Raw genomic sequence first — 26,780 nt, forward strand, 5'->3', positions numbered from 1 at the left:
ACTGTGTAGCAACTGTAAGAGGTTGATGGCTGCCAAGAGCTGTGAGGTTGATGAATAGAATGGTATTTCTGGAGTCTTGCCCAGAGTTGAGACAAAATTTGACTCATCTTCATGCATACATTTGCAATAAACCTCCAAACTAAAATAAGGATTTAACTCCATCACGAGGTTCTAGTGGTATCATGTTACAGCTAAGAATTGATTATAATATCAATAGAAGCTTCTAAGTGACTCTGAAGAGAAAGGTGATCTTTCCACAGCTAGATTCGTTGGGATGTTTGTAACCTTAAGTTGTGTTCTCCCAGAATACATGTGTCTCAAGCGCCAATTCAGTTGTTGGTAGCAGGATAATTATAATTTGGGCTCCATTTTTTTTTCTTTGAACTACTTCAGAGTATATTAGCAAATATTGCAGTGGGTAGGAAATACTGTGTAGGGAAGGCTATGCCTGCAAAAATTTAGAAACTGTAGGATAGGAATTGAGCTAGATCAGGACTGATGAATTCATCCTATCTATTTTTGCTTTAATTTTCAGCTAACAATCTTCCAACAAAAAATAGATACAAAAGATTAAAAAAGAGAGAGAGTGGAACAAAGAGAAAATACCAAAATTGCACAACATTTATATGACATCATTCTGTTTAATCTGCTTACCTTATAGTATTTTATTCAATCTTTTTACGACCTATCTGTTCAAACCATAAGCTTCTTGACATTTATCCTGTCACTTACTGAATGTTCATGCATGTTTGAGGACGAGGGGTGTCCCAGTCTCAAGTAAGATTTTTAGGAATCACCATTGTACAAACACTAACAAGAAATAGCTTCAAAGAGATAAGTAATTAATATTCCATCTTTTTTGGTAAATTAATCTTTTGATCTGCATGCTGAAGAGATCAGTAAATAATAATCTGGGAGTGGAGATTTTTTTTTTTTAATTACTGAAGTACCACTTTTTCCAAGTATCGCATCATCCTTCAGAAGATGGAAGCACTAAACCCTGTGAGTTTCAAAGGCATCCCATGAGCTCTAATCTCTCTGTTTCTTGTACATATGTAATTTGATTTCAATACTTCTACTGGATAAACAAAACAAGCAGGTTTCAAAAATGCTTGTACTTTTACTGAGAAAAGTTGTTCTGCAATTTTTCAGATGGATAACCTGCTTAACTGCTGCTCTGGATTTTTAAAAAGAACTGGTTATCAGCATGCACTGTTGTCAGTGTATTATACCTTTTGTCACAAGGCTCATACTGGTCAGTTGGATTGCAACATTTTGACATACAGTAATTACCACAATGGAGAAGAAAAAGCTCAGAAAGACAGAAAGGAATTCTAATTCACAGCGTTAAAACAGTATTAATGATAGATACTGTAGCAAAACACAGTCTTTTGTTATCACTATGCAGTAATGCAACTGTTACAGCTATTCTTACTATTTTGTCTAATTACTATCAAAAAACGCAACAATTACTCTTACCACTGAGAAGCCAATGTGGAAAAGATATCGGTGGTTTCAGGTTCTTGGAACAGTTTCAAAAGTTCTGGTTCAGATGATAAGTCAGCAAGGATCCTTAACTCAATATGTGAAAAATCTAGAAAACAGAGTGTTAAAATAAGTCTATTGCTCTAAAATAAAAACATACCTGCATTTTAACCAAACTATCACAAATTAAAATCCAAGCCTGGTCTGTTAATTTCCTTGCGCTCAAAAAATCAAGATGCCTGTAAAAAGCTCATCCTGAAGAAGTTATATTCCAGCTACAGATCACAAGGTGTCTGATTCCTTCATTATCTTCAGGTGTCAGTTAATCTTCTTGGTTCTTTGTTTCTACTGACAAGGCTTACCTATCATCCACTTCCAAAGCACGCTAAGGAGTATACATCATATAACAATATTAACTGATACTAAGGGATTTGACAGCCTTGTAAAATATGTCATGCAAAGGAGACGGGAAAAAGAGATGACAGAACTGCGAACATTAATATGCATGAGAATACTAATACATTCTATCTTACCTGCTGCTAAAAACGTATATCCTTTTTTTGAAACAAACAGTGTTCTTGGGGAAATAGTTTCTATTTCCTCTTCTTTTCCTAGAGAAGAGACAGACATTTAAGTTCCAGATCCCAGACCAAAAATGTCATGTTGCAAATCATACGAGGTTGTAAACAACATACCAAGCACACAACTAAAACCACAGAAATGGCTATGTAAGCAACCTAGCAGAGCACCAACTGCCAACATCACAATCATTTTATTTTATCAGTCATGTGCAAATCCTGATCTCTGCCATCCTTGCAGTACCGCTTACTTCTCCTCCTTTTTCAAAACCCAAACTCTAACCAAAACAATAGCTAACAGATATCTACAATAACTAACGTTATTCACAGATCACTTAATAAAGGAGGCACTCAGATAAGGAAGGGTCTGTAAAGATGAACGAAAAAAAATATATTTTCTCATCTTTGAACATGCTGCAGCAATATAGAATTTGTTTAATAACCAAATTCTGAGTTACAGGTGGTAGGGGAATACAATAGTGAGAACATGCATTCTAACGACAGAAATCCCCTATAATATCACAAAGCAATAATGTACGTTGACCAGGTATTAGAAACTCAGTGCATCCTGGGAATACCACTTGTCTTGGTGTAGAAAGGGATGGTGGTTTGAAATACAACAGAATTAATCTGATCAGCATAGAAGTGTCTTGATACAGGAATGAAAAACTTAGAAATACATTTTTGAAAAGCACATATTATAAGATCATTAAAAAATTGATTGGACTATTCAATATGATTGGACGTAACTATGTGCCATAGTTATGCACAGCAGCTCAGATTTACACAGCCACTGCTCACACAACTTTATAACAACTTTTCAAACGTACTTATAAAAATGAATCGGGTCAATAAAACAAAACTGCTGTCAAAGCTTTACATTGTCTTCAATAGACTCCTGTTTTATGATCTGCATTATTTCAAACACAGGGAGTGAATAGCTGTGAAAAGCCAAGCCTGCCCTTATCTCAGAACCAAGTGCAAAAAATGAGCAGCGTTTCGCAGATATGGCTGTAGGCATTCGAGAAGGAGAATTTATGTTGGCAAATCTCTCTCTTACATTTGACTCTACTATTGTGAGTTTCTCTCTTTTTCACTTGGCTCATGCTTTTCTAGACTTTACTTTGATTCTCTCCAAATCGTCTGCCTTAAATCCACTCTGTTATCAAACCCAACACATCTGACTAACTACTGGTTTTTAGTTGTGAGTTTGATTAAAATGACCCAGCTTTAACATCTCCTCAGGAAAAGCTTTACAAGCTGAATGCACACAAAATCATCCTTAGGATATTTAATGGAGTTAAGATGCATAATTGCATCTGGAAAAAGGAACAGTGAGACAGTCAAGGAAACAAACAAACAAACAAAAATCTAAAAGTTTGTGACTATTTAGATCAGTGCTGGAACAGCAAATTTTTTGCAAGAACAACCAGCAAAAAGTAATTGGTTTAAATGATAATGTATAACAAAGCATCAATAATGTATTCTATTCTTTAATGCTGGAAATATTGGTCTGCTTCAAAATACTATAACTCATTAAAGTAATTTGATAAAAATTGCCTTCTCATGTTAATAAAAACATAGTTTACCTTTTATGTACTGTTTCTTCATAATTCTAATTGGATGTTTAGATATACCTTGAATGTTCTACAAATAAGAAGAAAAATGTCTAGTAAGTTAAAGTTTATGAAAACATGTTTATGAACAGTTTATAAGCAGCATAAGAACATTAGTGAAACTAAAGCAAAAACATTTTCCCCATATAGCATTAATCACTTTACCTTTCAAAAGAATCTTCAAGCTTTTGTAACCACAGATACTTTTGAATATTTGCAATTCCTTGAAAATTGGAAGCTTGTAAGAACAATTTCTCACTAGCAGCCTTTCCAAATCCTAATCTCTGGATGCACCATGGAATATAATTAGTAACCCAATAAAAATAATTTTCTTCTTATTTTAACCTGTATTTTTTAGATACAGTGCATTACTTTCAAGACAAGAATACATGTGAACCCTGCCTTAAGCTAAGGGAACAGATTCTTCTTCAGCCTCTAGAAATTTTTCTAATAGCTATTCACGCTTTTTGGAAATGCATGGTAAGATAAAGCAGCAGCTCTTTATTAACTACAGCACATCAGTCAAGGTTAAAAGTGAGAACTAAGTTTATCAACAAACATGCAGGACTAGAAATAACAGTAGGAACGCTGTTCTCAATCCATCAATATGAAGTTTGACCCACAAGAAACACTTGCCATCTTTAATAATTTATTCTTCAGTTTCTAGAAACATTTTAAAATACAGTTGTGGCAATGCTTATTGTAATGCTATTAACCATATTTGGAAACAAATGGTTATTTTATCTGTGCACAAATTTAACATTTATATTGATAACTATCGATTTCTATCAATAACAAGTTGAGGAGGATCAGTGCTTATACATAGGAATAATATGCAGTTTAAGCGGCCAAAGAAGCAAGTAGATCCTCACAAGTTTAGAAAATAAAGTCCTTTATTATGTACCTGGACATGAACATAGGAGCGCAATTTTACACATTTAAAAAACAAAATCACAACATTTTAATTTTGACTTGAATCATTTTAATGGTAGAGATCATTATTTGGACTTTTCATTGGGCTCTAGAGTGGTATTGAGATATACTTAATAGACTGATTATTGTTCCTTAACTCATTAGCTTCAAAATCCTGAGCAAAGTGAAATGAATAAAAATTTATTTCAAAATCTACCTACAACAGTAAGAATAAATCACTATATTGCCATCTTGTTTTCACTGATAGCATATGCAGAAAGCCTGCTTTTATGCAATTTTAGAAGTGTTACTAATTCTGAAAAACAGTAGTAATTGCAAGTTCAAAATGTACTTTCACTTGTAAATTAGTTGACAACTCATAATTTGAACAATCTTCAGGAAAAAAGTACCTCAAGAAACATGAAAGTGGTAATACGCATCTTTAAGCTATTAGAATAGCTTAATAGAATCCTCTCATCTAATTTTAGACATCTTTAGGCTAGTCTTTGGTCTACACTAGCTGCCTAGAATCCCTCTACAGTCAGTACACAAAGACAGGAATCTCCAGTGGATAGTTCAGTCTATCTGGATATGACACATACTTACAACAAGTTGACCTAAGATTCCTTTGGAGATGTTGTTTTCTAAGATTTAGATTTGATGAGATGAATTTAACTTTAGATACTTAAAAGGATGGAGAAATAAAGAGACAACCTCAGAAGAGTCTTCCCAATGGAAAGCTTTCCTCTGCTTGAGTTAAAAATTAGGTGACAGTTTTATTGTATCAAAAGTGGAAGATTGATGTGGCTTTGGTAAATGACTATTACTACCTTGGACTACATAATACAGACTGTATTTTGCTTTTAAATATTTATTTAAAGTATATTTCTTCAAAACCTTCACAGATCCAATCCAAGATGTGACTCTCAGCCCTTATTGTTAGAAAAGGGTATCCACAGCTTGTTAGAAGTTACAGAAAACCAAAATTCCTCTCTGAACAATTATGCTCCAACAGAGGAGATGGAATATACTTGAAACAGTGTGATGGAAAAACTGGTTGTGAAAGTTAACTATTAATACTTCTCTTCATTGTTTCTGAGTGAGGGAAAAAAATGAAGGTATTCTAGTGGATGATTAATAAGAAAATCCTAGCATTAGTTTAAAAAAAAATATAGAAAAAACATATAAAACAACACCACCATAATCCAAAATTCATTTCCAGAGGTTCCAATCAATAGAAGAACAGATGAAGCCAAGGTCCCACAATGATTTATGTTTGAAAGTCTGTGATCATCAGGGGAGGTTCCTGAGTGTCACTTCTTTCTTCCAGGAGGGCAGGAAGGAGGATGCAGAAAACTACAGGCCAATCAGCCTCTCCTCAATTCCTGGGAAGGTGATGGAGCAAATAATCCTGGAAAATATTTGCAAACATATTAAAGTCAAGAAGATGATTTGGGGTAGTCAGCATGGATTTCCAAAGGGGAAATGGTGTTTAACCAACAATAGCCTTCTGCGATGAAGTGACTAGCTTGGTGGATGAAGGGAGAGCAGCAGATGTTGTTTACCTTAACTTTAGCATGGCTTTCAAAACAATCTCTCATAAAAGCCTCTTAGACAAGCTGATGAAGTACAAACTAGATAAGTGGACAGTGAGGTGGTCTGAAGACTGGCTGAACTGCCTGGTTCAAAGGGTTTTGATGAGTGACACAAAGACTAAATGCAACCCAGGCGTTAGTGGAGTACCCCAGTGGCCAAAACTTCTCAACACCTCCTTTAGTGACCTGAATAACAGGACTTGGTGCAACCTCAGCAAGATGGCAGATAATGCAAAACTGGGAGAAGCAGTTGATATATAAGATGGCTGTGCTGCGATTCAGAGGGATCTCAAGAATCTGGAGAAATGGGCTACCACAATCTCATAGAGTTCACAGTCTGGAAAGCAGCTTTGCAGAAAGGACCCATGGATCCTGGTTGAACAAGTTGAACGTGAACCAGCAATGAGCTTTTGTACCTAGGAAGGCCAACAGCATCCTGGCCACATCAGGAAGAGCATCACCAGCAGGTTAAGAGAGGTGATCCTTCCCCTCTGGTCAGAATGCTTGATGGGAGGGTGTAAAGAAGATGAAGCCAGATTCTTCTCACTTGTGCCCAATGACAGGACAAGAGGCAGTGGTCACAAACAACTACAGGAAATTCCATTTAAACAGAAGAGAAGAAACCTTCTGTACTGTGACAGTGGTCAAACACTGGAACAGGCTGCAGAGAGAGGTTGTGAAGCCTCCCTCCTTGGAGGTATTCAAACCCTGACTAGACATGGTCTCAAGAAACCTGCTCTAGTGGACCCTGCTTTGAGCAGGGGGGATTGGACTAGACGATCTCGAGCAGTCCTGTCCAAACTTGACTATCTTGCAATTCTATGATTCTGCTTTTAGAACATTGTTGTAATAGATTAATCTATGTACCCTGTTGCCTTCTCTCTACTTCACATGATTTCTGACAGAGAGAACTAAAGCCTTCAAAGTTATGAGGCAGTGTGGAAAGCCATAGAAAGACTCCGGTTTCGTTTCCAAGCAATTAAAAAATAATAATAAATATATATATATATAAAGTACTTGTAGCATAACATTAAACTTCAAAGATTAAAGACAGAAACAAATACTTTGCAAAAATTAGTCTATTGGTGCATCATGTCTTAAAATGAAAGCTCCGAGAAAAAGAATTGTATTGTCTTGATTATGGGAAATGCATGCAAAAATGTACACACAAGCTTCATAAATAATATTGGTAAACCTGTAACACAATTAGTAAGAACTACTTGATCATATAAATGGAATTTTCCATTTTTCACGGCTTTCATAGAATCCCTTTATGTTGGAAAAGATCTTTAAGATCATTGAGTCCAACTGTAAACCTAACGCTGCCAAGTCCACCACTAAACCATTTCCCTAAGTATAACAACTACACGTCTCTTAAATATCTCCAGGAATAGTGACTCAACCACTTCCCTGGGCAGCCTGTTCCAATGTTTGATAACCCTTTAATTGGAGATTTTTTCCCTAATATCCAAGCTAAACCTCCCCTGTCACAACTTAAGACCATTTCCTCTTGTCCTATCTCTTGTTATTTGGGAGAAGAGACCAACACCCACCTCTCTACAACCCCAGTTCCCTCAGTTGCTCCTCATAAGACTTGTTCTCCAGACCCCCCAGCAGCTTCGTTGCCCTTCTCTGGACCTGCTCCAGCACCTCAATGTATTTCTTGTAGTGAAGGCCCCAAAACTGAACACAGTACTCGAGGTGCAGCGTCACCAGTGCTGAGTACAGGGGGATGACCACTTCCCTGGGCAGCCTGCTCCAGTGCTTAATAACCCTTTCAGTGAAGAAATTGTTCCTAATATCCAGTCTAAACCTCCCCTGGCGCAACTTGAGGCCGTTTCCTCTCGTCCTATCACCTGTCACTTGGGAGAAGAGACCGACCCCCACCTCTCTACAACCTCCTTTCAGGTAGTTATAGAGAGTGATAAAGTCTCCCCTTAGCCTCCTTTTCTCCAGGCTGAACAACCCCAGCTGCCTCAGGCACTCTTCATAATACTTGTACTTCAGACCCCTCACCAGCTTCATTGCCCTTCTCTGGAAGAGGGGATAAAGAAAAAAAAAAGAAAAAAAAAACAATGGACATTTGATTCTGATTAATTCCTGCACTGATCTAAGGATTTATTTAAAAATAAGAACAGAGACAATACTTACTACTGAGACAAGAGTATCCGTTCATAAGTGTATACAATATGGATGAGTCGCGAGAGAAGATCAAAAACAGCCAAGGAGTTAGAGTGAACAGATATAAGGAAGCAGTTAGACAAGGTAAGGTTATAACGTATATATTCTTTGATGTGGCCACTAATCCACCTGCTGTTACAGTGAGGCATAGTGCCAAACACTAGAGCAAAATAAAGACAACAGGGGAATTAAATAATATTTTACTGTGACTATCAATGCCAGCAAATAGCAAAAACTAGTTGCATTTCCTATAAGCAAGAATATTTCCTGGGACCGTGATCTTGTCAGGTTTAATTACTCTAATAGCTGTTGCTTCAGGAAATCATTTTTTTCCTAATATTTGAGGAAAACCACAGATTTTCTCTTCTGTTTGAAAAAAGTTCAGGGCAGCAAAATTCTAGCTTATCTCATGAAATGTGGCACTCCAGTGAAAACTGAAGCATTATAAATCCAAAAGTTTCTAGAAGTTCTCTCAGTATTGTCTTCTCCAGAAATTTTATGAAAATAATTAGGGCACAACTGTTCTCTTAGAACCAGAGCTCAGCTCTACACCATGAAACACAAAGTAAGCTTTTAAATTCACAGCATCTGTTTGATGACTACCATTGTATTACTTCTGGAGCAGAAGTAATACCGCAGTCTGCAAGACCAGACTTCATTACAATGATAATAGATAGGTAGATGGCAATTCCTTTGAGCTTTATATTCTATATCTCTAATTACTTTTTTCTTTTTATTCTTGTAGTGTGTTTTTCCTCCTGTTTATTTACTTCTTCAAAATTTTCTCACTCCTTTTCCTTTTTTTTCAGTTGTCTTTTCTTACTCTGCATGGGACTGCACCTATTGATAAATTGTGCTCTCATCACTCAGTTAATCAATTTGAGAAGAAATATAAGCACAGGTTCAGTGAGCTATTTCCTTAAGTGTCACTCTGTTTGCTCCTTTGTCAAAAGGCCAAAGCTGCTGGAGAATAGCCTAAAGTAGCATTCTTGCAATGCAGAACAAGACTTCAAGTCCTGAGGGCACTGACAACATCAAATTCTCTCAATTTGTCTGGTACCTCCAAAGTTGGTGGCAACTCACTTATGAGAAACTACACAGCAGAAATAAAAAAAACAACCTTCATGATTTCTCTTTTGGAAAATTGCCATATTAATCACTGTCCATAGCAGCATTTATTTATTATTGTAAAGGAACAAACAGTCATTTTCTGTGACTTCTATGAGACACAATTTCAAGGCAGGCTGAAGATCTAATTTTCAAAATGCAGCATGTAGCTCAATACATACAGAAAATATGAAGATGAACAAAATCACCATAGCAATACCATCCTGGTATGTGTGTGTACAGGCACTCCTAAACCAATCTTGACTTGTCTGCAATTGCCACCTAGTGGCTAGTTAAAAATTAAAGACATCTGTTTTCCTTGTCAAAAAAATAGAATCATACAGACTTCTGGTAAAAGGTTTCTTCATTTTTGGTATGAGTTACTGTTTTTCATCAGTGAACAATGATTCAAAGGTCACGCACTCCCCTCTTGCCTTACCCAGCAGCACAGAATTATCAAGGTTTTAGATGTCAATCAAGTGGGAGACGTAGAAGTAATTCATCACCTTCCCACAAGTTTAAGCAGCTTTCAAAGTGAATACAAGGGAAGAAGAAAAGAGCAACCAAAAATACTGACTTCTTACTTTAGAGAGATAGCCATAAGAATAGTGTATTTGATTAATCCTCTTTCTGTCAAACTCTTTGAAATTTAGACCTGGCAATGATCTCATGTAATAATGTTGTAGCAGTAAGTGAGAAAGGACTCAATGAGTGATTTTTAAAATAACAAAAAATATCTTATTTTACTAACTTATTGGTTTGACATGTTCTGTGACAAATTATTTTGTCAAATCATGGGTTCAGCCCAGATGCTTGGTTATATACTGGCACATGCAGAAGAACAGGGTGATCAGGCCCAGGCAGCGTGGGTTTGTGAAAGGCAGGTCATGCCTGTCAAACCTGATCTCCTTCTATGATAAGGTGACCCACTTAGTGGATGAGGGAAAAGCTGTGGATGTTATCTACCTGGATTTTTGCAAAGCGTTTGACACTATTTCCCACAGCATTCTCCTGGAGAAACTGGCTGCTCATGGCCTGGACAGGTGTACTCTTTGCTGGGTAAAAAACTGGCTGGATGGCCATGCCCAGAGAGTGGTGGTAAATGGAGTTAAATCCAGTTGGTGTCCGGTCACAAGTGGTGTCCTCCAGGGCTCGGTGCTGGGGCCGGTTCTCTTTAATATCTTTATCAATGATCTGGATGAGGGGATCGAATGCACCCTCAGTAAGTTTGCAGATGACACTAAGCTGGGCGGGAGCGTTGATCTGCTTGAGGGTAGGTTGGCTCTGCAGAGGGATCTGGACAGGCTGGATCGATGGGCTGAGGCCAATGGTATGAGGTTCAACAAGGCCAAGTGCCAGGTCCTGCATTTGGGTCACAACAACCCCGTGCAACGCTACAAGATTGGGGCGGAGTGGCTCGAAAGCTGCCCGGCAGAAAAGGACCTGGGGGTGTTGGTGGACAGCCGGCTGAATATGAGCCAGCAGTGTGCCCAGGTGGCCAAGAAGGGCAACAGCATCCTAGCCTGTATCAGGAATAGTGTGGTGAGCCAAACTAGGGAAGTGATCATCCCCCTGTACTCGGCACTGGTGAGGCCCCACCTCGAGTACTGCATTCAGTTTTGGGCCCCTCACTACAAGAAGGATATTGAGGTGTTGGAGCGTGTCCAGAGAAGGGCTACAAAGCTGGTGAGGGGTCTGGAGGACAAACCTTATGAGGAACGCCTGAGGGAGCTGGGGTTGTTTAGCCTGGAGAAGAGGAGGCTGAGGGGAGACCTTATCACCCTCTACAACTACCTGAAAGGAGGTTGTAGAGAGATGGGGGCTGACCTCTTCTCCCTGGTGACAAGTGATAGGATAAGAGGAAACGGGTTCAAGTTATGTCAGGGGAGATTGATTGGATATTAGGAAAATTTTTTTCACTGAAAGGGTTATTAAACATTGGAATAGGCTGCCCAGGGAGGTGGTGGATTCACCATCCCTGGAGATGTTTAAAAAAAGGGTAGATGTGGTACTTAAGGACATGGTTTAGAAGTGGCTCTTGTCAGGGTAGGTTAATGGTTGGACTTGATGATCTTAAAGGTCCCTTCCAACCTCAGCAATTCTATGATTATTAACCATCACACAGCAGGCAAGGGAGTTTGTATATACACGGTTCTACACATCTTTCAAAGAGACAAAGACTGCTTTTGTTTCACATATATAAACTGACTTATAAACATATTTAATTACTTATTTAATTTCATTTTCCTGAAAGAAAAGTTATACTTAGAACATAAGCGCTATGAAACTAGCGTTCATTAAGATGGGACGCTATTCAACTCTGGGATGAACTCCAAGATATGATTTGGTTTTGGTGAAAAAACAGTGCTAAGGGATAGAGATAACAACTCTTTGAGTGGCAGTTTGAGCTAGTAAATATTGTACTAGTTGTATATATTAGCTGTATATTATAGCTTTAAAGTAAACAGTGTCAAGGGAATATTGCCCAAACGTACAAATACTAGACCTTTAAACACATGATAAATGACAAGATTTCCAGACTGGAGGAATTTACTTTCTAAAGAAAAGATGTAACAGTTGTTTTACAAAAGGGTAAAGTTTAGCATCTCAAATAGGACTTCCAGATACTGAGGAACTTACTGAGCATATGTTAGCAGGGAATTCCGCTTAAAAGGCTATAAAAGACTGAACACAAGGCTTATTGAAGGAGTAAAGGAAACCTAAACAACTAACGTCTCTTTCTTTTCTCACAGTGAGGAAAGGACAATTCTTGATTTGATAGAAGTGTTCCTTAATATAAATTCCTAAGAGTCACAGCCAGCAAATGATGATGTTAGTACAGGAGAACTAAAGACAACAAGGCCACGTGGGAGTCAGCATGACGACCTCTGTCCTATTCTGTCTATCTTCAGTGACCCTTATACAAACCACTATTTTTTGTTGTTATTGTTCCAAACCTGAAAGTGTGCATCCATCTTCAAAACTCTGGGTGAAACTTACTGAGATTTTATGAAAGAATGCTGAGGAAATAAAGAATTGGCAAATTTCCACTCATTGACACAGGAAAAAAAGAACTGTCAGCAGAGAAAGCTGAATGCAATAGGGATGTAAAGCTACTGAGATAGTTTTCCTGAAATTCTTTGGGATGCCAATGATGAAGCTTTTGAAAATCATTACTGCCTGAAAACTGGACAATCAAGACAAGAAGTCTCTTTTGCTGTACCTAACTTTTGATCTTCCCCTATAATCCATTCTCTTTATCATTCTTCATTTCTGTCACCTCCATTCTTTGTCTTGTCAGAACTCTCACATTTTTCAAAGTATTTTTTGCTGACTGAGATACAGAATGGGAGATGAATAACGTACAGAAGAACACTGTATAGCAAAATAAACTATTTAAAGGCTTTTGTTATGTTAAAATATAATGAAACCTATGCTGAGATCAGAATTAGACTATATGTTGTCCTTAATGAAACAAGTGGAAGTATGCAGTGCCATCATCTCTCCAGTACTGGAAAATTTTACAGGAACTTTTTTCTCCCATTTTTACAAGTCTAAGCTTCTGAGGAGCTTTTTGCCAGAAACTAAAGGAGACTGAAGGAGGAATTCAGCTTCCACTGTCAATATTTCATAATGTGCTAAAAATACTTTAGCTGATATTATTCTAAATTGTATAGAATCTTTCATTTTTGAGCTATTAATTTTAATTGCTCTGTGTATTTCCATGCTTATGTTTAGTTTGCAAAAGAAATAATGACAGATTCCCTGTCTTATCCTGCATAAATAAAATGCAAGCATTTTCTATGTTGATTGCTGCATAGAAGCAGATTTATACTGGCTACATGCTATCTTTCTTTAAATAACACACAGAACAATTATACATACAAAGATAATCCCAAATAGAAGAGAAGTTCTATACATGATTGAACCGCTCTTGTTACTACAGAATTACAACACAGATGACGCTCCAAGCTTTACTGAGCCAAATGGAAAAAAATCACGCTATCAAATGTAGTCCATGTATTGGATACACCACACATGATGAGATTAACGAATGTATACAAATCAGGAGCATTACTAAAGAGAATACCAAAGACATGCACTTGTCATAGAAAAGGATAGTATGTGTACTCGAGACGCTAAGAGAACAAAGGTCTATGATGCAGAAACCTTACTTCTGCATTTGAATATTAAATCCTTATGACGATGTTCTGGAGCATCAGACATGAGTGTTATGATAAAGCTAACAGTGAGTTTTCATACTGTAGCTGTCGCATCAATAACTAAGAACATCCTATTGTAATGCTAACATTGTGTAAATTTTCGTCAGGAATGCAACTGAACTAAAGTCTCATCAACGTGCTCATTCACATCATAAAATAAACTGTGATGAGCGAGGAAGAAAGAGAGGAAATAGAGAACTTCTGTCTCCATCACTGTAAATAGAGAAGGCTAAAGCCTTCACTAAAATATACTTCTAAATAAATAAAACAACAACAAAAGAGATTCTAAAAACACCAAAACTCTAAAATAAATAAGATACTATTTTACTGCTATTAGCACAGTCATTATCAGCATATGACTCAAGACTATTGGAATAAATATACTGAAAAGAAACATGGCACCAAAATACATTCTGAATGCAAGAGATACTCAGAGAACACAGACCAACCATACCAAAGGGCACGTGCGCTCTGACTTCTTCTAACAGCGTATCAGCTCATCTGAGTGACAGCTATTTGTACTGACCGGGAAACATGACACTAAATTGCTTTGATGCAAAGGTCCAAGAAAACGCATATACATTCTTATCTCTGTTAAGGCAACCTACTATTATTTTAAGTAAAGCCCACATCAGAGCATACTTACCTAAAAATGATTTTGTTAGCCTAGATGACATTATAGAAGACTTTTGACAAGATGCTTTATGTAAGCATCTGTTGTTTTTTTTTCATTTACAAGACCTGTAAAATGTCTGACTTTTCCCTATCCCCAGTGCTTTCCAATAAATATACTTTAAAAAAAAAAAAATAGAAAACACAGCCAAGTAAGATCAATGCAAATGTAAGACCCATACCATCTGTCCATTTTAAGTCAACATTTATTTCAGTAGGACAGTGTATGAAAACAAGTTTACAAAAATTAGACAAAAAAGACAAAAAATAGTTCAGTTTCAAAAGCAGCCAAGGCACTGGTTCATTTCTAGGGGGAAAAAAAAAAAAAAAAAAGGAAGATGTGATCACACCCTGCTTCCAGACTTGGTGTCTGGCTCCCTACGCTGCATCAGCACTGCCAAAGCCTTCTAAAAGCTGTGAAGGAAAGGCACAGGGGAAAAACAGGACACTTCAAATTTGCACAGCAGCTCCCCACTATTGAAATACTTTGTAGAACATCCTGTTTGTGCTGCAATCTAACTGTGACTATAGACTATAAACTTTCAGAAAGTGTATTGGTAGTATCACAGATACAGATACAGCCTGTAGCCTTAATGAGGCCTGGGACCAAACGCCTGAAATTTGAGAGCTGTCACTATAGTTCTGATAGCATGATTCTGACAGTCCACCTTGTTTGGTGTGCGCATGTGGATATGCCAAGGATGTAAAACCTATTGGGACAGTGTTATGAAAGGGAGACAAACAAGCAGCATCTCATCCACACTGTCCACAAGTGATCACCAAACTATTCCAAAACTACATTTCAGTTTTATCTCAGAGACAATCAGTCCATTCAGTCCAGAAGACAGGCCAGAAGGGAAGGAATACAGACACAGTGTGGATAATCAGAAAAACTGGTTTGCTAAGTTAATTGACAGAACAAACTCATTTTTGATGGCAATTGCTCAGAGGGGTCTCTAATTCAAGAAACTGTCACTCCCATAAGAATAAAAACCAGATAGGTAATTTATTATTCATATTCCAAACACTATTAGTAACAAACAAGCATGCAATTCTCTATCATGCACTCACTATCAGAAAGTGTTACTTATATCTGTTGGAGAGACTGAGGTAGAGTCAATATTTCAGGTTTTTTATAGTCCATCTTTGAGCACATTAACATTCAACATACTCTAATTAGTTTCTCTTTCGAATTACATTCCTGCTTTCCAAATCAAAGGCTAACATGCTTCTCTGACTGACAGGTTAAATTATTTTATTTCTTTGCCTTTTTGGACAAGCTGGTAAACGCATTTTTCCTGGGGAGAAATAGGAACGCTTTTTTATCTATCTTCAGCATAACTTTTTTGTTACTAAAAGGAAGGAAGTGCCCCCTGAAGCCCACCACTTTATGCTTTTTAGTTTAATGATACAAACATCTTCTGAAGTATAAAAGTGTAAACTCATTAGTAGCATTTCAGTTCTCCCTGCTGCAGAAGCCTAGAGGAAAGAAACCTTAATACAGAAGATCTGATTCTAGCACTGAAGTTTACATCTTAAAACAAATTATAACATCCAATTATATGCAATCTTTATATCTTGAGTTAGGATTTCTCTCTGTTCATTCTGAAAGAGGCTTCACCTTAATTGGCTTTATGCCTTTCCACCTCTGTCATAACTTCTTTTTTGCTTTAAAAGGTGAGAGGCTGGAAAGTGGTATTTCAGGGTAGGTCTGGATAACATAAACAAATCTTTATGAATGTAATAAACATATTTAATAGGAAAGTTGTCTATAAGCATTATAATAAAGGAGTATCCTAATGCAGATGAGAGCAATATATTTATGCAAGAATTAATTAAAAATAATATATTCAAATAATAAACCTAATTAACTTCCTCTAATAGTCATAAGCAATCCATCACAGAGTGGAAAAAATAACGAGCCTATGGGTACATTACAAAATAACTTGACTGAAGAATTTTAGGGTTTATATTTACTTTTAGGTTTCAGATACGCAGGTTCTTAGGGAGTAGCAAATAGTTACAGTACTATAGCAGATTACAAAATCAAATGTGTCCCTGTTTAATGATGTACTATATTATTATAGAACACTTTGTTATTTGTGAAAAATGCATTAATCACACAGCACATATTGTAGAGAAGAAAGCAAATGGGAAGAAATGGAGTGCACAATTAAACTAAAATAGATATACACAGGGAGAGCCACTGAAGTAACATTGTATGAAGAAACCTCCTCTAAGTTGCTGCAACACAGAAGTTATAAAAATTAATTTGAATAAGTTTATCTATTGAGAGAAACCCATATAAAGCCAAAAATATACATCAGATGTAGGTTTGTCTGAAAGAAGATCACAGAACAGTTTATCTGAAAGAGAAATCCTGTTCTGTACCTAATATCTGGTCATTGTTCCTTAAACCTGTGAGTAAATCCCTCCTGGACTCCATTCATTGCCTTAAAGGAAAGAGGACAGACAGATCCATCACATTTACAAAACAAATGAAAGATGAAAACTTTGTTGAGAACTCCGTCTCCCACAATCACTGCAGCAAATGGGATGTTTTTTCTATTTGAATTATCACTTCATCTGATTTAAACTTACATTTTGCTTTAATCACTTCTTACAGCTTTATAAAAATAAACTATCTCAGCAAATATTCAGCTAAAATTTTACATAACATCATAGTAAATGCAAAATTATCTACAATATTTGTGATTTCTTTAACACTTTAACACTCAGTAAGTGACTGGGCACTGCAGTCTATCTTCTGTATCAATAAATGATTCAGAAACAGATGGTATAAGTTCCATAAACATTTCACACAAAAAAAGCCACACCGATGTTTTTCCTTATAAGGAAAAGCTGGCCTCAGGCAACCCTGGATGCTAATTTTAGCAGCATTATTTTGGAGAAAAACAACCTTTAAGAAAAGTAGATCCGTGTCATTTTTAGCATGACAGACCAAAGGTCACCTTGTGTTGTATGCAGTTCAAGACAGCTGTTTGTTCAGCTCTGACTTGTAAATGCCTGTGCATCACATCAGAATATTCAGCAAACTGTGACTTTCGTGATCACCTTGTCCATTCTCTCCCATCGCTTTCCCCCATATGGGTGCATGAGAAACAGGGGCATCTGTAACACTCCTCCATTCCGTTGTTAATTCAGAATGCTAGACGCTGTTTTTTACTCAGCAAAAAGCACAAGCACTTCCTATAAATTTTTTGATAACAAATTGTATGGAAACACATACCATGAGGGTAGAGAGATATAAATGAAACCTGAACTGTGAAGATAGGGAAAAGAAGAGCTAAGGAAGTCACCTGTACTGTAAGGATGAGAACCTCCCAGGACAGGTTTCTGCCAGAACTCCAAAAGTCACCAAACCAGTCAGGACTTGCAAGGAGACACCCATGCAAAATGGTCACAACGTATGGTTATGTCTAACATCTCTACTCCTAGATAAAGCTGTGGAAGACCATGGCCTTTCTCCCAAGACTGCAGAAAGCTTCTAATGCCATTTGTACCCGTGACGCTTAAGGCTAGTACCCGCATAGATAGATAAGCAGTACTCAAACCTGCATGGATAAGAACTGACAATACTTTGCGGTGTAAGTTAAAAGGCCTCATGGATTCCCTCTAGCCTTCATGAGCCAAGTCACACTTCTGCATATATTCCCCCTCTCCCACAGGACCAGAGGTCAAGTCTTCGCTAAGAAAGGCAATGATTAAACCCAACAGAACATTTCCACAGCTAAGTAGTCACTACTTTTCTACCGCTATTCCCCCACCTATGCCTTGACTTGAGCCCTGAAGCAGTCTGCAACCCTGTCTCCTCCCACACCAGGTCCTGCACACTCATCCACTCAGCTATGGGCTGCAACAGAAGTGGAACGCAAAAGGCCTCACCAGTCCCTACAGTCAAAGGTCAGTATGCTTCCTAAACTCCAAGTAAAATGGTACAATAAAATATAATCAAATATGCCCTTGAAAAGGCCACTTCGGCAAAAAAAACCCCAAGCCTCTAGCAGTCCAAAAAGTCAAGTAAAACACATTCCACAGCATGTACCTGGAGATCATTATAGCCAAAGACAAGAGAGGAAGCACAAAGAGCCCAAGTGTCACAGCCATATAAGCATCCGGAAGACTTCCAGAGCAACAGCATAGCCAGCTTAGCCCTTTGCTGCTATGAGGCCTGAAGCCAAATTCCAGAAAAAGAGAGCTTCCTTTTTTTCCTATAATCCCCAGAGTACCTCCCAGCGCTCACTGATCCTTTACAAGGAGTGGTTCATGAACACCAGGAATTCATTACCAAGAAGTATTTGGTGGAATTTTAGAGGGTGCCTGCATGGCTCACAATTCCACCCCTCTACTTCAGGTAAACTTCAGGTAATAATATTAAATTCTGATCCACAAATAACAGAAAACATTCATAAGAAAAAGTGTTCTAAACCACCCATTTAATAAGCTTTTTTTGTCCACCATTTTCATAAAATATGGCAACTGCTAGACTAAGATGAAAATTAACATTTAATGTGTTAAAAATATTAGATATTTTATATAAATAATATTATTTTTTAATTCTAATTAAAATGTAAATCTTTTAACAGGCTCACTTACTGGATGTTTGGCTGAAAGCCTGCCAGTCACAGTTCCTGTCTGATTCCACGTAGAGGAAATAAATCCCTGTAGTCAAGTAAAGTAAAAAAATCCCCAAAAAGAAATGGATGAAGACATACCTCTACGTTTTATTTAATGTAAGTATCAGTAATAAAGACTCACTGCATCAGGACTACAAAATCAAAAAGAAATACTTTATAATTTTCTATACATAAAAGTTCTTAAACTGTAAACACGGTAACCATTTCACATCCTTTTATGATTTGAAATACCATATTTTACAGGCTACTTTTTATATTTCTACCTTTCTCATGCACGTTCGTAGTCCATCCACATAAGTTGATTTCATCTTGTGAACCTGAATTACATAAGAGCTCATATAAATACTTATTTATAAAAATAAGAGATTTTTCAAATTAAAGAATTTATTTTCCAAATGCATATTAAATTGTTTTGTAGGCTTTTTTTAAAAGACAGTTTTATGTTAGTAGATAATGGATGTACACCCACTAATAGCTTGACTATTAGCATAAGCTAAGTAAGTGCTTGGTTATAACCTAAAGCCATGTCTTTGCAGATACTAGTAATGAACTATTGGAATTTATTCTTTTACAACTTTTAACCCCAGGGTCAATAAACTACACAAAAAAGACACACACACACACAAAAGAACAACCCCACCCACAGGTTTTTTTTTCTTTTTTAAATCTTGGAAACTCATCCACTGAAAACCCAAACATTAAGTGTGAGAGCAGACTAAGTAGGTCTTTTTGGACTTTGAGGAGGCTTGTCACCTAAATAACCCCATAACTAGTTATCTCCTTCGTTTTCTGCAGAGTACTTCTTCAGAACTCAAAAAATAAATGTTTTGCCCTAGGGTTGTGCTTTAAAGCACTAGACAAATTTAACAGTGAAGGTTTCCAATTGTTTTTGCAACAGAGTTATTTGCTGGATATAATCTAAAATACTGCAAAACAGAAGTATAAACATTAAATTTAAAAATTCTTAAGAAAACCTACAGCTTCAAAATTTAAATGAATATTTGAATGAGCTTACATTAGAGCCAACTTTTTTTAGTTAGGTGTAAATACGTTATATTTCTTACTATTTTTGCTTCAGTACATCTACATTATGTGAAAAATATCAGCTCACCTGACGGTATTCTAAAATTATCTTAGGCAAAGGATGAAGATCTTGCAACTTATTTAGCTGTAAAATAAAGAATGTGAATTACTGGCTTACTTTTCTGTTATATTATGTTATTTAACAATCTTAACAGACAAAGTTTTGGAGGAAGACATTTTCTCACCAACCTGAACAGACAAAATACTCTTGCTCTCAGGGAAAGACAACATATTAATTATCTAGTATTTATCTATTGGAAGGTTTCAGCCTATCTTTCTCTAAATAACCAAGTCTCAGCAGTTGTTGGAAAGAGAGTAGTGGACTAGATAAAAGCATTGCTTTGATTACTGCAACAAATATGTTCCCACAAAAAGATGGCATGTATTCCATTTCACTGATCCCTCCAATCTCCCAAGGCGCTCTGTCACTCTCCAAGATTACATATTTGATGTATGAAATGTCCTTCTCCTTGAGTAGTGTGTGGTTTTCATGGTTATACTGTTGACATTACCTCAGAGATCATATCTGGTAGTTCAGACACTTGGCCCAACAGTTGAATTTTCTCTTTCCCACAAGAGAAACAAATACTACCTTTCTACGTTTCCAGAGGTGTACACTCTCAGCAATGTGTTGTGTCCTTTAATTTGACTCCTATGTAAACTAGAGCAATAGAATTGTGGCAGCAAATCAGAAACAGGTACAGCTATACGGAAGCTTCTTCTCTTCTAAGAAGGAATTTCATTACTATTATTATCTTAACAAAATGATCTATTAATTAACTGGACAAGGGGATTGAGAGCACCCTCCGTAAGTTTGCAGATGACACTAAACTAGGCGGGAGCGTTGATCTGCTTGAGGGTAGGAAAGCTCTACAGAGGGATCTGGACAGGCTGGATCAATGGGCTGAGGCCAATGGTATGAGGTTGAACAGGGCCAAGTGCCAGGTCCTGCATTTGGGTCACAACAACCCCGTGCAACGCTACAGGCTTGGGGAAGAGTGACTGGAGGGCTGCCCGGCAGAAAAGGACCTGGGGGTGTTGGTTGTCAGCTGTCTGAATATGAGCCAGCAGCGTGCCCAGGTGGCCAAGAAGGCTAATAGCATCCTGGCTTCTATCAGAAATAGCGTGGCCAGTAGGACTAGAGAAGTGATCATCCTGCTGTACTCGGCACTGGGAGGCCCCACCTTGAATACTGTATTCACTTTTGGACACCTCACTACAAGACAGACACTGAGGTGGTGGAGCGTGTCCAGAGAAGAGCAAAGCTGGTGAAAGGGTGAAAGGTCTAGAGCAGAAGTCTTATGAGGAGCAGCCGACGGAACTGGGGTTGTTTAGCCTAGAGAAAAAGAAGCTGAGGGGAGACCCTATCAATCTCTACAACTCCCTGAAAGGAGATTGTAGAGAGGTGGGGCTCTGTCTCGTTTCCCTAGTGACAAGAGATAGGACAAGAGGAAACAGCCTCAAGTTACGCCAGGGGAGGTTTAGATTGGATATTAGGGAAAAAATCTCCAATGAAAGGATTACCAAGCATTGAACAGGCTGCCCACGGAAGTGGTTGAGTCACCATCCCTGGAGGTATAATGTGGCACTTAGGGACATAGTTTAGTGGTGGACTTGGCAGTGTTAGGTTTATGGTCGTACTCGATTTTAAAGGTCTTTTCCAACCTAAACGATTCTATGAATCTATGAAAAGGAAGGGGCATCCACATTTGCCTCAAGTTACCAAGAAGTCTGCAGTTTTGTCTTGACTTCATAATTTTTAGACAAATGTTTTTGGCAGGTTTCTGCACTTGTGTTGGATCTCACATGAATGTCTGCATTGCTGAAAATTAACTGCTCCAACACAAACAGAAAAAAGAACTAGAGAGCTTTGTACATGCAGTATTCATTGCACTAAATCTGAAGATACATCTGACGTCTTGTACAGGTGTATCAAAGTATCTAAACTGCTCAGTCATTATTGCTCTAAGGGAAGAAGATTCTATCAAGATCCTGCAGACCTGCCTCTAAATGTAACCACTCTTACTGAAGACAAGCATCTCCACAGAGGAAAAAAAAAAAAAAAAAAAAAAGGCTGAGGAAAATTCATGCACACAAGTAAAACACTGGACCATACAAAGAAACCAACAACTCCCAAATCAAACCAGAGGTATCAAATAATTTCCTACAAACCTTTTTAAGTAGTATTAATGAATGAGTTAAGGATCCATAAAGAGATGACAACAAGGTTTTAGCCCAAGTCTCCTGGTGGCAAAGAGAAAGTCTGGGTCTCTATTTTCTCCACTAGCAGATTTTACATGAATGTTCTTTTCTTTCACCAGTGGTTTCTTTCAGCCAACCAGTCAGTCATACTGAGCTACCAAAATCTGACCAGTAAGAAAGTCTCCCTCCTTTGAGGAAGATGGTCATACAGGCATGCTGGTACTGAAGTTTTTAAACATGGTTTATAGCTAAAGTTTAGCTTCGCTAGCTAGTTTGTTTTTCCCCATTGTGGACTGCAACTTTCATTGCTGACATTAAGTAAATGAAGTGTAATTTGTACAATATAAAAGTAAATCAAGATTGCTAGGAAAACTTTAGACAAATGACAATTTCACTGGAATATAACTTAGAGGTTTTGCTAAATTATGCAGATGGTTTTAAAACCCCTCGCCATCTCACCACAACTTCAGAGGTGGACACAAGTTGTTGTATTTCAGTTCTGTGAAGTTTCTCACACAGTGCATGAAGTTTTAACTTTTCAAATAGTACCTGCAGTAAGAGAAAAAACACGAGAGAAATGTTTCAGTGCTTCAAGTGCTGAAACAGAAAGGAAAATAATTTGGTGCCCGAACTTAAGTCTAGAAAACAGATTTCAAGGAAAATAAGAGCATACCGCAGCAAAGAGAACTAACACAGAATTGAGAAGATCAAATATTTATTTTTGACCTATTGAAAAAGTAGCATATATTTACTAAAAACAAATGCATAATTTATGTAAATACATTCAAATACAGGTTATCCAATATTGCCAGATTTATGAAGAACTAATATGCCCTCTATCAAGATCAGAAAATAAGATAATTAATTATCAAAGAAAAAGAATACTGAAGTTGTAAGAACAATTTTATATGCTTCATAATTCTTCTGTATCAATAACAAGATACAGAACTTACGATTTCTGTAACAATAGAGTAGTATAAATATTACCTCTCTGAGCTGACTACTGCTCGTCAAAAGGAATCGTTCTCCAGCAACTTGATGAGCTTCCTGTTCAAGCTCTTTGAGTCGCAACTATAAATTAGTACATCAGAATTATTCTGTTTACATCATTATTATTATTATTTTCTTCAATACCTGTGTGTATATATATATATAACATACCTTATATTGTATATATGAGTATATTGGACTTCTATTTAAAAATAGGGTATTTGGTAATGTTTAATCATTGCTGGCTATGCTTGGTTTAGTAGATTGCTCATATACTCTTTAATATGTATTTCTTCATGATCTGGGAGAGGGATTTACTGCAGTGAAAAGGACCGAAATTTGCAGGAAAATAATTTAGGTTACTGAAGACTATAGAGATCTGTGAGAAACAGAGATATGCAACTCACTCTGGCAAATTAATAATCTGTCAGACCACTATGATTATCTATTAAGATTTTATGCTACAAAATAGGATTCTCTTGTAGCTATTTTTATTAATGGGGAGATGGCAAACTTAGAATCATAGAATGTGTTGGGTTGGAAGGGACCTTTAAAAGGTCATCTAGTCCAACCCCCAGAACTCTCAGAACACATAAGTTGTAAAGAGTGTTTTATTTACAAAGAGAGAGATAGAAATATCTGTCTCTTCTCAGGAAGATGGTTACTGATAACTGTAGGTTCAGAAAGAATCATTACATTTTTTTTTTTTCACTCTACAACACATAACACAAAAGGACCTCTGCATTTGCAAAGCAGTCTCAGTTCTGCGGCAAGGCTAACGAAGAAAACTTCTCTTGCTTGCTTGCCTAAATGAACATGGATGTATCTTAAAATATAAACATCATTAGTTATATTTATAATAATAAAAATACTACAAACCCCAAACTGTCACAAAACAAGAAGATTCCTCTTCTTTTTAATCAGCTATCCTCAGTAAAAGCAGAGATGTTATACAATATCCAAAAGAAAAAATAAAGACAAAATTTACCCCCAGAATCTCTGATGTTTTTTTCAATTCTTGTTTGTTCACATGTATTTTGTGCGTTTCCATCACTGTAAATAGAATTATATACTGAGAACACTTACAATTGACAAACTTGATCTTACGTGCTTCTTAGACTGTAAAATGGAATCTCAAACTCATACACCTGTTATGAGGCTAAGATAACATTTAGTATCCTGAGGTATAAGGGTCTGCTTGAGCACAGTCAGCAGCTCTGAAAATAGGGAAGATTCATATTTTAAACTGAACTGTCATACCTGCCAGAATTTTGACAAGTGGAAGCTCTAATGTGTAAAATAATTTCCACAAACCTTGAACCTGTAAAGCAAGATACAAATAAATTCTTCAGTATCAGCCAATTTTATCTTAAAACACACAGCAGTTTCATTATGCGGATGTATTTTCCAGTAAGCAGTATTTCACTTTCTGTATAATCCCTTTTTATGTGACAACATCGTTTGCGGAATGAAATACCACTTAGTGTAAATTTTATAGTATCTAAATACCATTGTCCATTATCACTTCCTGTCTGTATAATCCCTTTTTATATGACAACATCGTTTGCGGAATGAAATACCACTTAGTGTAAATTTTATAGTATCTAAATACCATTGTTCATTATCACTTCCTATTTTGGGGAATAGAAATACATTTTGTAATAGTAATCACTTTGTATAGGAATAGTAATAAAGAACTGTACGCACCTCATTTTTCTAGACAGTTTATTTTTAAAGCAAGCTCCATTATAATAGGACATACAGCTATCCCTCTTTATTCACTTGAAGAATTAAGCGATCATTCAGAATTCACAATTTTGTTTTTATTAGGAAGAAAATAAAAGATAATGGTGTTATGTACCCAATTTAGTTACAAAGAACAGGAAGTCTGTTTTTTCGCTAACCCCCGAAGCAATCGGACAGCAACACTTGCCTAAAAACTCCTGTAGACTGGCTTTCAGTGTTTCTGTGCCTTTGGTGTTTCCCTGTTGTTTCTGTTCCTTCACAGATTATTTCATCATACTGCTGGGCCACTTTGATATCCAGATTAATAAGGCTCCATCAACTAATGGCCCAAGCCCTACACTCGCTATCATCAATTTCAAGAAAACCTCCTAGGACCCTACGATGTACCTTTCACCAGAATCTGAGCATGTCCCTAAGTTCTGACACTTTTCCAGGTATATGCTCACAGGGAGAAAACAAACAAAAAAAAAAACACTAAAAGACTTCTTGAGATGCATTCTGAACTGCAATAAGGGCTAAAACAGGATAAAATGGTTCACTTGGAAGGGACTTGCAACAATCACCTAGTCCAACTGCCCAATCACTTCACGGCTAACCAAAAGTTAAAGCATATGATTAACAGCATTGATGAAATGTCTCAAACACTGGCAGGCTTGGGGCACCAACCACCTCCCTAGGAAGCCTGTTCCAATATTCAACCAGTATTTGGCTAACACGATCTGGAGCAATAGATATGCTGAGAGTTTTTGTACACAAGGAATATATCAAAAAAATGCAGCTATACTCTGTTTTAACTCTGTTAACACTTTTTAGACTGTTTCATACAGCTTTAAAATACCAAAAGAAAAGTCACAACATTTTGAACATTTCCTGTTCTTAGAATCTTCATTTAAATATTTAGTTAACTGTTGCAGAGGAAAAGTTTTTTCTAAAGATTAACCTTCAGAATAACCATTTCCTCCTTCTGGAAAAGAATGACAAATCTGATGGACAACTTTATTTTAAATGTTGACCAGCACTGCAAACCAGTAGGGATTGAAACCTTCTATTAAACTTGAGTAGAGGTTTTGATTTGAATGAGAAGCACATCACTGACTCTCTTTAATTCACTATAATACATCAGAAGTTTATCTGAGTAATTACTTTTTATATCTTACCTGTAAGTCATGAGCAAGGTCCATCATTACATTATAAAGCTTCTCCAAGTTCATACCTAAGTTTGGATGCTGATATAAATAAGTAAAATAAATAAATCAAGAGTTTTAATGCTAACATAAAAATGTATACAACACTATCTATTTTAAAAGGGATTAAACTATATAAATATATTTTTCTGTATGCCTCCTATTAGATTTAACACTTTAGAAATGTTCTTAGACCTCTGAAAAGCACAATTCATGAACAGAACAGTACAGATCATGAATACTCAAGGTTTTACCTGTTCCTTTATTTACATTTTGCATAGACCGAGTATGGAAAAATAGTATCACTACACTGCCTTTGACATTGAAGTCAGAATTCCATTACTACTTGTAGAATGAGGAAAAATGCCTTGCAATTTTCATTATCCTATCAGTACTGCCACTCTTCTGTGCCCAAACTATTCACTTCTTCCCTTCTGTTCCAGAGGTGTTCTGCACAGAGCCATGCCACCTCATTCAGCTGGCTAGAAGACCATTTTGAAATGCATACAGACTGAGAATATGATCTTTAGCTCAAAGAACACAATCAC

General features: G+C 36.9%; 1 protein-coding gene across 1 annotated transcript in view; it reads right to left on the bottom strand.

Moving 5' to 3' along the window:
• Positions 1 to 26,780, bottom strand: part of POLN (DNA polymerase nu) — a 94,556-nt gene that overhangs the window by 55,629 nt on the left and 12,147 nt on the right. Inside the window, exons 5-15 of the mRNA XM_074587392.1 lie at positions 26,206 to 26,274; positions 24,563 to 24,623; positions 24,291 to 24,355; positions 23,300 to 23,383; positions 22,772 to 22,861; positions 20,139 to 20,195; positions 19,291 to 19,344; positions 18,987 to 19,052; positions 3,653 to 3,710; positions 2,019 to 2,096; positions 1,480 to 1,594 (exon numbers count right to left, since the gene is read on the bottom strand). Of these exons, the coding sequence (XP_074443493.1) occupies positions 1,480 to 1,594; positions 2,019 to 2,096; positions 3,653 to 3,710; positions 18,987 to 19,052; positions 19,291 to 19,344; positions 20,139 to 20,195; positions 22,772 to 22,861; positions 23,300 to 23,383; positions 24,291 to 24,355; positions 24,563 to 24,623; positions 26,206 to 26,274 (797 nt within the window). The remainder of the gene's footprint in view (positions 1 to 1,479; positions 1,595 to 2,018; positions 2,097 to 3,652; positions 3,711 to 18,986; positions 19,053 to 19,290; positions 19,345 to 20,138; positions 20,196 to 22,771; positions 22,862 to 23,299; positions 23,384 to 24,290; positions 24,356 to 24,562; positions 24,624 to 26,205; positions 26,275 to 26,780) is intronic.

The sequence above is a fragment of the Larus michahellis genome, chromosome 5, assembly GCF_964199755.1.
Source record: "Larus michahellis chromosome 5, bLarMic1.1, whole genome shotgun sequence".
In the NCBI taxonomy this organism is placed as follows: Eukaryota; Metazoa; Chordata; class Aves; order Charadriiformes; family Laridae; genus Larus; species Larus michahellis.